General features: G+C 47.1%; 1 protein-coding gene across 4 annotated transcripts in view; it reads left to right on the top strand.

Moving 5' to 3' along the window:
• cabin1 (calcineurin binding protein 1) overlaps nt 1-12,125 on the top strand; it is a 71,476-nt gene that overhangs the window by 25,098 nt on the left and 34,253 nt on the right. For 2 of the 4 annotated variants that reach the window (XM_061259874.1, XM_061259875.1), the window contains exons 28-30: nt 3,195-3,260; nt 4,865-5,044; nt 5,658-6,094. In XM_061259874.1, the coding sequence (XP_061115858.1) occupies nt 3,195-3,260; nt 4,865-5,044; nt 5,658-6,094 (683 nt within the window). The remainder of the gene's footprint in view (nt 1-3,194; nt 3,261-4,864; nt 5,045-5,657; nt 6,095-12,125) is intronic. The other 2 variants (XM_061259876.1, XM_061259877.1) reach the window with 1 other exon arrangement.

The following is a 12,125-nucleotide window of genomic DNA, read 5'->3' on the forward strand; positions in this document are numbered from 1 at the left end:
AAGGGATGAAAATATACAGATTAACTATCATTTCTCACTATGATTTGGTTCCAGTGTGCTGAGATTGACATGTTGATTACATGTCATGACATGTCTGATATGGAGATATGTAGCTGAACAGCTTCACTGTGACTAAATAGGCAGTGACTCTGCGGCCCAGCTTTAAGGGAGTCCTCTCCTCCCTGTCCTTCTAAGCCCCAGTCAAGCCCATTAGGCCAGCATGTGAATAATTGATTTGCCTGCAGTGATATCTCTTATCAGTCCATACCCTTTAGACAGTTTGGGGGACATGCAGGCTGAGCAAACCGGTTGGTTTACTTGGCAAGGACAGACCTTTGTTTTTCTGTGTTTTTTTGTGCAGAAGAAAAGAGCCAAAATGCAGGCGAAAAAAACACTGCAGACATTCTGAGATCTGTTTTTTAAGGTTACAACTGGCAATGACTCAGACATGAACCACAACAAAATAAGTGCTCCTGTTTATTTGAGCCTATTTGAGGTGTCTGACGTTCGTGTTGTTTATTGATCATAATATTTACGAAGCATTGCAAGATTTAAAGAGAAAACCCTTCATTTGAATGAAAAGATGTAACGCCCCAGCTCCACTCGAAAAGAAGATGAAATGTCCGTTTTTTATGAATTGGGTAGTACACACACACACACAATCTCAAGAGTCATAACATGTCTGTGCACCCCGCCTTTGTGTTATTTTCTTTGAAATAAATAAAAAAAACTGATTCAACCAATAATTCAAATATAAACTCCAGAAAGTGAACAGTCCCTTTAAGATATCAGTTGAAGTGCTGCTTTCAAGGCCATGGTTATAGCTTGCATTGCTCATACATGATGGGACAGGATGTTATGTTGAGTTTGAGCAGATCAATAAATATCACTCACTGCCGTGCTATTTGTAAGGTGATAAAAAGTGTATTTTTTTGTCCTGTGGCTTCCAGTTTTCAAGTGTTAAATCATTTCACATATAGTTTGTCCCATATTGAAATTGTTGAGAGGCTCCTTTAACATTGTATTTTTATTTTCTAGATCAGGTGTCTGTGTTCCTGTTCAATGATTTATCTTTGAATAATTATCTTCATACCTCATACATCATTTCAGTGCTTCCAAATGTCATTTTTGAAACAAAGCTTTTAAGTAGTTTCAACTCCAGCTGGTATAAAATGGCTGAATTAAATTGAGTTTCCTCAGAAGCAGTTCACCATAAGTAGTAGTGTAGTCACTGCCTCAACAAAAAAGCAAAATAAATGTAGCGGTAGAAGGCTGGTACCTAATGGGTGGGTACGAAGGTTGCCTCAGGTTAGCTAGCACATTTAGGATTTGGGTTGAACCTCGATCCTGGTTTATTCCCGTACATTCCGTCTTAAGGAAATATGAAGTTGAAATCGGTTTCTTCCCTTGTATAAAAATACCCCACCTCTGAACAAGGACTAGCACTGCAACCTGCATTTTGCACTTAATTTAAGATGCATTGTGTTGTTGAAATGGTGTCAGACAAGGCCTGATCAAACATCTCTGTCATTGCGAATCAGAAGTGAGTTCACAGGCACTTTGTTAGAAAGGGACTTAATTGCACTCCTGCATCACAGAGAGGGTGTAAGGGCTGTCACTAATGCTTTTAGAGCTCATGACACATCCACTCAGTGAGCGACACAACAAAATAGCCTCGCGCTTGGAGTGATTTTGACACGAGTAAGAGACCCCGGTCACTCTGCTTGTATGTGAGAGTATTGTTCTGTTGTCATTGGGCTGCTTTTAGCCCTCAGTTGCGCATGCTTATTCTGTTTATTCTGATGGCAGGACAGTGCTGATTACCTGCATTCGTGTCTCTGCTAACATAAAGGTTATATGAGGAAAAGAGCACATCTAGGCGGTTGAATTTGCCTCAACTTGCAGACCGTGGAACATTTCAGATAGTTAAATCTGATTAGAACACAGCAAGATTTTCAGTCGGTGTAAGAAAAAGCTGTGGTTTTGCTTCAAGTACAGTTCAATAAAGAAATCTAAATCTCTCCATATACCTGTGAATAAGGGTATACCCTGCTCTGAAACCAATCTGACCGGCCCACAGCTTGTGTAAACTGATGGCAGCTAACTGCTAAGGTCTCATTAAAGTTGATAAAAGAACAGCAGCTGTACTGTATGTGTCAAAATGCACCTGTTTGTGATCATTTTGTTTAAAAATGTGTTATTTTTTCCTATTGTTTTGTAGAGCCTGTTTGTCTGAGTACTGCAGCCATATTGCCCATGTTGCTGGTTTCTCTGTCAGCCTTTCCAGATTCCTTCCTGCCTACCTGCCTGCTACCTCTCTGCCTGCTTGCTTCTGACACAACCTGCTTTATCATTTTTGTATGCATGTTGACCCCATGGGATGAATGCCCCGCCAGACAAGTCCGGTGCCCCCAACCCTTCCCCCCTACCACCCCACGAAACCAACATCGTCCTACACCATGTGTCTGAAAATCTACAGTGTGGCTGGTAGAGGGTTTGGACCTTGTGACATCAAATTTCCAAGTGGTTCTTTTTCAGGAGAAATTAGAACTGTGGTCACAGAAAGGTCTGTTGTCAAGGGGAAAAAAAGGAACAAATGAAATGATTGGTTCACAGATGACCTGTAGTGATGGCGTCACAGGTTGCCCCTGTCCTGGGTCACACCACGTTGGTGCACCGCCCACTGGAGTGATGTCTCCCGTTGATTGGCCGGTCAGCAGGACGGCCCTCGGGAGCTGAACCCTACCTCTGCCTGGCGGGGGCTGCTCAGGCTCTTCTGTGCTGCGATGATGTGTGAGCTGTCGGGGATATGGAGGAAGTCAACAGTGCTGCAATAACTGGCTGCACTGACTGTCCTCTTTGCATCATCCCATCCCAGGTGGCTGCAGTATTGTAGTAAACAGCTATCTAATACTGTGGCTCATGTTGCAAGTTCACATCTGAGGGGGGTGGGCCTCTGCCATTGTACTACACCTGAGCTGCTTCAGTAAACATCCATCTGTATAGATGGATTGTATGTAAAACATGTAAGATGCTTAAGTAGCCTTTGTAGAGTGGCCAAATTAATAATGATTTTTCAATGCTATAGTTATTCCTGTCGACCAGGAAAGCTGGCGCACTGTTTCTCCTCAGTTCGACAGGACGGGGAACCTTTAAACATGTAAGCTAAAGCAGGCTCCCGATGTCCTCCACAGCCCCCCCTGCCTCTGACCACGATTACTCCCTGCCCTGCTCCCCAGTGTGGCTGTCGTCCAGGAACGGTACAGTCCCCACCGTCTACTCTCCCAGCTTCCACAAAAACAGGGCCATCTCCTCTTCTCTTTCTGCACTTCATTGGCTTCCCGGGCTCTGTGCACTCCCTCTCTACCGGTCTCTTCACAGATGGACTTATTGGGCTTACACAGCGCACTGAAAAGTGGTTTCATTTAAAGTTTTACCTGGCTTAGGGCAGAATGATGCAGCCTCTAGGCTATTTCTTTTAGTAAAGGGGTTGAATGTACAGATGGTCTGTGATTAATTTCTAGCTAAATTCCTGGATGCAAATGGACCTTGGGGAGGTATGTGCCAGTAATAACTTGCAGTCCTGAGCTACCGCTGTGTTTTTTTTTAGCTAAGCTAACAGAGAGCATGTAAAAACGAATGGAAATAAACAGAAATATCTGGCTTATATCACACGACCATGCAGTCGAGCCTCCTAAGTTACAAAGGTTTTTGGACAAACCCAGAGGACGGTGAAGCGTGACACCAAGAAAGGAATCCTATGCTACCGCAACCAGTCCTGGCCGTGTACACTGTCTGAAAATCTATCATGTCTGCTGATGCCGGGAAGCAATACCCCGTGTCACGACTGGCTCTCGGACCTTTTCCAAAAATACGCTTTGTCCTTTCTCCAGTGCAGTGGTGGCATTCCTCTGCCTCGCAAATGCAAAGCAGGCCATCTATCATACAGCCCCGCACTCCTGAGTAAAAGCAGCATGACAGCATTACGCTAATTAGATTTAAGAAAATTCCCCTGTGTTCCCATTAAAAAAACACACCGGAACCTTCTCCTACCCCCCCCGCAGTTAATTTTGCTATTGTCTGCTATAAGTCTGCTGGGTGTTGCTGAGGCTGCATTCTGAGATACGCGGAGCTCTCTCCGTGACGAGGAATGCTGGCCCCAGCTTCTTCGTTCCCTGCCGGAGTTTGGACACGGTGTGCAGTTTCACCGGTCGACCGGAGACCCTGCCCGGCCCCTTGCGTTAGTGAGCACAAAAAAACACTACCCTTAACCGCGGTCCTCTCTCAGCGGGAGGAGACGGACTGCCAAGAGTGGTGCCAGACTCCCTCATTAAAGGCCGACGAGCTAATGGCTCCACCAGCTCTACTTGCTCTCCGCGCTAGGCATGCTGGGAAAAGCCTTTTCAACCCTAAGAAAGGTGGGAGGTGGGGGGGCTGGTTTTGTAAGTTGGAGCTCCATCGGTGAACCCCAGGGGCTGGGCAGTGGCTGCCGGCAGACCTGCCTCTCCTCGATGAAGCGGCGCGCCCCGGCGTTGGTTGGGGCAGTCATCGCGCTCCTCTGCCGTGTCTCGTGAGCCTGCGGGCTGGCAGTTCCTGGCACCATAACGCTCTCTCTCCTCTGCACCTGCTCCACCTCCAGCGGTGTTTCACCTTCACACCTCTCTGCTGGCGGGACATTGCGGCTCCACAGGTGGTGCTCTCACTTTCTCGCTCTGTCGAATCTGCTGGGGGGTTTTTGGGGGGGTTGGGGGATGATTCATGGGCTGATTCATTGACTGAGCGGTGTGAGCCCTCCCGTCCCACCCGAGCCACGCCCGCCAGCTCTGACGACGCCGTCCGCTCGTTTGTGTGTCTGTCCAACCAGAGCGCAGTCAGGACAGCGAGGTGGTGATGCTGTCTGACTCAAACTCCACCCAGGACCCCTTCACCGACGCCGCCAGCTCTCAGGATAGCAGCCACAAGGTGCATTCTGGGAAGGGCGGCACCTCTTCTCCCGAGAACACCACTCCCACAAAGGAGGGGCAGCCACGAGGGGAGGATGCTGGTAGGGTTTTTTTTTTCAATCTGTAAACACGTCAGTTAAGTGTAGATTGTATTAAACAGACTATAAATGGTTAACTGGAATATTTGATTGGAAATCTCCTGTCAAGTTATTACAACCAGTTGGAGTGCAACATCTCAGTTTTGGAAGTGGGAGGGTATCTTACAGTGAAGATGGAAGCAGTAATGACCTTTGCCACCAGTAGGGGGAGCAGAGGTTATACAGGCTCCTCTGTCTGTCCTTCTTGTCTGCCTCTCTATCTGTCAAAAATAGCACAAAACATGAATGATCAAGCGGTTAACTGTACAGAACACAAAGTGGTTACTCAAAACAGTTTCAGTTTTGGTGCTAATAGTAAAAGGTTGGGGGGGGGGGGGGCAAGCAAATTCTTTCTGCTTGCAAATGTAATAACCCTCATCAGTAATGGGAAAAATAATAAGGCACACGCTAATAACGTCTTGCATGAGAGACTGTCATGTCACCGTTGTAACAAGGGAACATTATAGGCTATTTGTAGACATCACAGTCCCTGTTCCACAATTTTCAGTGTTTCCTGTGTTTCTCCACCTTATTACGCTGAAGCCTTATTGCTGGTTCTTGTGTAACCCTGCGTTAGCTCCAGGGGCCGGCGTGTCAGCAGACCCTCCCTGCCTGGGTCCTGTGGACCAGAAGAGTGCAGAGGACCTGCAGGAGGACAAGTGCATCCAGGAAGTGCTGGACACCCTGTCCATGACGCTGGCAGAAATCCCCCCGCCCAAACCTCCGGCCGAACCCTGCCCCCCTCCCCCGGCCGTGCCCACCACTCCGCCCAAGGCCGGCCCGCCCCAACCGCCCGCCCTCCAGGTCACGCCCGGCGAGGGCAGGAAGAAGGCGGAGCCGCCCGCCGAGCTCCCGGACATGCCCAAATGCCTGCCCGCCGGCCGGCCGGAGCAGCGGCGCCTCCTGGTGGAGATGTGCGTCCGAGCGCTCTTCCTCTGCCTCAGCAGATTCCCACAGCACTACAAGAGCCTGTACCGCCTGGCCTTCCTCTACTCCAACAGCAAGACCCACCGGGTCAGTCCCCACCTCCCACACACACAAATCACAATGTCCTCGCAATGTTACTGGAATGTTACTGGAATGTTACTGGAATGTCAGTGTTGTGACATTAACTGGGGAAAAAAAGCCTGCACACTTTTGAACTCCAAACCTTTCACCTTTCATTTGTGATACGCACACTAGAAGGAGGACAGCATTTCTGGATCCTGTCTGGATCTTCTTCAGGTTTCATGTTATAACATTAACACTGCATTGCAGCAACATTGTGAGACTGTTTTGTGTTAGCTGGGCTGTCCCTTGTCCACTTCACATTTATAAGCAACATGACCGGGATATGAGATCTGTTACACTTTAAATGTCATTTGAGTTTAGACTGCAGTTCAGTGTTTAGTTGTTTCAGTGAATCTTGGAGTTTGTAGGGTAATTAAAAAAGGCAAGCAAGATGCCAGTGTTGGTATTTGCATAGTTTCCATTTTCATGTGATTAGCTCTGATGGATTCAACGTAAAAAATGTTGGATGAGTCGTGAGACGGTGGCTCTGTTGGTGCTGGTGTCCGCGGGGTGGGGTTTGTGCTGCGTAAGGTGCTGACGCAGCGGAGCGGAGTATCGCCGTGTGGGCGTACACGCCATCAAAACAGTCCCCGAGTCAGCACCACAGTGAGGATGTGCACCTCACACGCGCTCCTCACGCGTTTTCATCTGCTCATCCTTCTGCTTGGCTCTCTTGGTTGAGCTTCCTCACAGTGAGGCTGTGTGCTCCAGCATCAGTTCGGCTGTGCCCTTCAGCCTCGTCTGCGCACGCAAGTTAACGCACGCGGTCACAGGCTAGAACTGACTCCTACTCAGAACGTCCAACTGACAACTGACTCCTACTCCGAACACACGGTCACAGACTACAACTCAGTACTTTCAACTGACTCCTACTCAGAACGCGCGGTCATGGACTACAACTGGCTACAACTCAGTAATTTCAACTGACTTTTACTCCGAACACGCGGTCACAGACTACAACTTGCTACTAGTCAGTACTTTCAACTGACTCCTATTCAGAACGCGCGGTCATGGACTACAACTGGCTACAACTCAGTAATTTCAACTGACTTTTACTCCGAACACACGGTCACAGACTACAACTGGCTACTACTCAGTACTTTCAACTGACTCCTACTCAGAACGCGCGGTCATGGACTACAACTCTCTACACCCAACTGACTCCTACTCAGAACGCTAGCTACAACTCAGTACGTCCAGCTGACAAGTGCCTATTACTCCAAACACGCATTCACGGATTACAACGGACTACTAAATTTAGCATCCAACTTTACGAAACATGCGACTGAAGCAGTTGGAAGCTCTGTAGGCACTGGATGATTAATTGAAGGGGTAAGCACTTTCTGAAAGGGTGTCAGTTTCATTTGTGTCACGCTTTTGTCCAATTTTCCATTACTCCTGCGCACAAAGACTTTAAACCCTTTAAGAGTGAAATGACAGCTTAAGTAAATGGGCTGGTAAAACAAGGCCTTTTATGTGTTGACTGATTAGATGGTTGTATTAAATTGCGAGGTTGTAACAGCTGGGACTTTCAGCACAGTGGAACTATTGTAGCTATTCCTGCCCCCTGGGCTCTTGGTTAATAAGTGATGAGAGCCCTGTTGTTGGAGTACAAAGCCTTGGCTGTTATGGTTGTGTTCAGGTGCGCTTATGAAAGTGATTTAACGTCACCCTCTGCATTCTTCCGCCGTTTTGAAGCTGCGCGGTGGCCTTCCGTTACGAGCGTGTCTGTTCAGGGAGGAGCCTGCAAGGGCAGAGTTGTCGACCGATTATTGGCGACCATCTTATAAGATCTGGAGATTGGGACAGGAGGTAGAGGGGGGTGGAGGTGTATTGGAGGTGTGTGTGTGGTGTACTTATCTGACAGAGGCTGCAGTTACAGCCTCTTTTGGCTTGTTCTCGTCAAGAGTTGAGGCTGGCTGTCGCAAAGCAGTCATTTGGAGCTGTTGTCTGTTTTCAAGCCCATTGTGAAGCCAGGCTCAGCGTGACGGAACAAGTCATTCTCTCGTATGAAATATTTAACAATGACAGATCTGGCAGGAAAAACCCCTCGCTCTCCTCCTCTACATCTGCCGTTCTTGTTCCTGCGAGAATAGCCCTGTGGAGGAAATTGCTTTCATTCCGCTGCTCAATTATTACAGTATCAATTACCTTCAGTGACTAAGAAGCCCAATGATATGCTAATGTGGCGCCACTGTGGGTGTGTCGATCCCTTTCGACGTCGTTTAACGAGAATGGAGATTCCCGACGCAACAGTCACTTTGGGGCACAAACCTTCACACGCTCTGCCTCTCTTCCGTGTCATTGTGTCATTCTTCGCAGTGTTTAACCGGTCACACAGGACACAGATAAATTGTGTGTGCAGTGTGCATGAAGCAATTATCAGACACTTAGGAATTATTACAAACTGCTCCATATGTTAAGGGGGAGTCCCTTCTCCTCTGTGGTATTCCATATTTATCGCCCCCCTGATACTCCGTTAGCTAGAATGGGGGAATAGAGACATGGCAGCCATTCTGCCTGAGATCATTTTCAGGAAACATTTACAAACACATTTTTTTCCCCCTTGGACCACAGCGCAGCCACTTGGCTTCATCTCCATGTTCGTCTCTCATGTCTGTCTGAAACAGCAGCACTGTAAAGTGTCTAGAAAAGTGCTATATAGATGCAATGATCTACAGAATTTCAGCTTTTATTTCCTGGTATTTATATGAACTACTTAGAACATAGCATATCTGGTATCGGATCATCCAATTTTTAGGTGAGCAAAAGTATTGGAACAGAGATTATTTAAGTAATAAAAGTAAATAACATTGAATATTTGGTTGCATATCCCTTGCTTGCAATAACTGCATCAAGCCTGCGACCCACTGACATCACAAAACTGGTCGCAGGTGATATGTTCTTTAACAAATTTTGTTTAAAAAGTTGTAAACAAAGTTGTTTAACAAATCTAGATTAAAAATACCAGGAAATAAAAGCTGACATTCAGATCTGTCATCTCATGTACATCTTTTGACCTCAAACTCAATTGTCTTCAGTGTATAGTAAAAACAAAGGAATTGACCGTTCCAATACTTTTGGAGGGGACCGTATATCAGGAGTAGGTGTTGTAATGTTGAGAACAAAATTGGTTGCCGCATCTGGCAGTTTCCGTCCGCAAGCTCATCACTTTAACCACGAGGCATGTAGAGGAAGGCCCCACTCTCTTGTGATGGTCGTGCAGAGGAGAGCTGTTTCCCACGGTACTGATGAAAGCGTTGTGGGACGGCTCTGTAGATCTTTGCGTTTCAGATCCCCTCTCTCAGTCACAGGATCCTCTGAAGCCTGGCTTCTGTCATATCCTGAAGTCCACAGGCTGCTTCTACAGGTGGGAGATAGATGCACTCTCTTCTTTCCCGGCCAGAACAGACCGCTCTTAGGGCTCCCCTGACAGGCTTGTCCCAGGAAGGGGCCTGTTCGCCCTCCACCCCCACGCGCCCAGAAGCACCGCGCGCTGCACGCAGGGACAAAAGCGGAAGGAGCCGGAGATAACCTTTTCCCCTGTCACCATGGCAACGGTACCCCCCACACACTATCTGTGGAAGTCTGATGGAACCCGGGCACAAGGAGACGGGAGGGGAGCGAGGACAACTGGGGGGACGGGCTGCAGAGGCTCCGTGTTCTTTTCACATGTCACCCAGCCGTGCAGGAGGCTGCATTTCTTTTGCTCCCTTCAGCCAACGTGCCATCTCACCCTCTCCTTCCCCCTGCAGCTCTGGGAACCTGGAATAGGGTATTACAACATCAGCTTTACCGATTACAGTATGTTAGAGAACAACAGTCACAGTATTTAGCAGTTACTCTGTGGCAATACTTCCAGGCTCCCAGTGAGTATGAGCAGGACTTGTACCAACAAACTGCGTTTGACACTGTTCCGTTGTTTCTGTTGGTTGTTACCAGGGTATTGGTGGAGCTGCTCCCTTGTTTCCTACCAGTAAGGTGACGTCATGGCTGCCTTATAAGTTTTATTATCCCTGCCAGGGACCAGGAAGCAGACTCCGGAGACATGGAAACCCACACCTGGGTTCTGTCAAGCTTGCAGCAGAGCAACAGTGGCAAGGATCGTTCTGGCAGCCTTCTGGCTGAGAGGCCGCTCAAACACAGCTACCCCCACCTCTCCGTCCCACTCGCTGTCCCAGCAACTCAAACGCACCAAGAGGATCCTCCTTTACAAAGGCCCTGCTGCCCACACAGAGTCCACAATACCAGATCAGAGTACAGAACGTAATGATTGGTAATTTCCCAGCTGCGACCAAATTGTTCTGATGCTGGCCTAAATATCTTCCTAATAACACAATACACAAGCCCACCCTGGCTGGCTGATTAATTCTCCAGTGCAGCGATGACCTTTTTAATCTTCTCCCCAATGCGAGTCCTGGGCTCAGTCATGAGATATGTGTCCATTCATGAAGTTCAACTTATCAAAGTCTTGTTTTTTCCAGATGAAGTTGGGCTTGAGAGCTTTGTGCTCATTATAGACATGGCGGTTTCCTAGCGGCGTTCTTGCTCCATAATGGATAATGCTCACAAGGTCGAAGCTCCTCCCAGTTTCCGCAGCAGAAGCAGCGAGATAAACCAGCCCACCCCCAGGGCCTCAACTCCAGAACACTGATCTGACTCCATGCCAAGCAAACTATTATTACAATCTTTAACATGACTTTGGGTTTGGCCACGGACCCTGATCTGTCTATCCACATAGTTTCGCTAATGAATTTTCTTGATTTGACATTTTTAACACAGTTTGCTGTGATATACTGGACCTCTAGGGACGTCTTTTTTTATAATGAATCTGCCAAAAAACCCAACAGCAATGTCTCTTTCCAAATATAATGCCATATTTACTCACGATCATCAACAGAGCTGAAAAATGCACATTTCATTGGAGAATTGTTTGCAATGTGGGACAGTGAAGAAGGCATGAATACTTTGCCCAAGAATTCTGGTGTGCTTCAGCAGAAACTTCAGCTTGCAAGGACACTGATGGCGAATTTGAGTTCCTGCAGCAGAATAAATTGTTTTTGATTAAAATGTGGAATTTGAGCACTGTTGATGTTTGTGAGCAAACGTGGCATTATATTTGGGGGCCAAGCAGCGAAGCTACATCGGCACAGACTTATTATTCATCATCATCATCATCATCTGGCAGCCCCTAGAACCATATGGTTCTGACTGAACAAAAGTTGCCACACTGATTGGGGATAGTCCAATGATTCTTTTCACCAAGATTCATGTCTCCACCTGAAGCGCTCTAGCGCCATCAATGGGTCAAATTTGGAGGTACGCTTTGAGCCTTATGAGCGATTTTTGAAAGCATTCGTCCATTATGGTCAATCGAAAATTGCGGTGAAGTTGCCAAACAGGAAGTGATGTCATAACTCAGCAATGCTTTGATCTGTCAAAACCAAACTTGCACGGACTCTGGACTCTGGACTCTGGACTCGAGGAATATTCCTTCCTTTGAACACTGGGGGCGCTGCAATAAGAAAAAATGGGTTTTGGCTAATAACTGGTGATGTGTTTGCTTAAGTAAAATAAAAAGTTTCTCGTGCCTGGTGATACCATGACAGATCCCAAGGCCAAGACATGGCCAGTTAATTCTCACAAGGCACTTAGTTTGCCCAATCTTCACCAAATTTGGTAAATGGTAAATGGTTTGCATTTATATCGTGCCTTTATCCAAAGTGCTTGATACTTCTCATTCACACACACACATACTTCCTGAGCCAATGTGAGAACCGCTAAACAGGAAATGAGGGCTTATCTCAGCAACACTTTGATGTGTTGATTCCATATACTTGGTATATGGACTTCCTGAGTATGTATAAAAATACTTCAGGAGATCCCAAAGATGAGATTTGGTGACCCTGACCTGCTGAATTTCTTGGTCCCCTTCAACCCTGCTTCCAGGTTTAATTGGCAAGTTTGCTGTTGAGTTTTGTTAGTGTAAATTGTC

The sequence above is a fragment of the Conger conger genome, chromosome 11, assembly GCF_963514075.1.
Source record: "Conger conger chromosome 11, fConCon1.1, whole genome shotgun sequence".
Taxonomy (NCBI): Eukaryota; Metazoa; Chordata; class Actinopteri; order Anguilliformes; family Congridae; genus Conger; species Conger conger.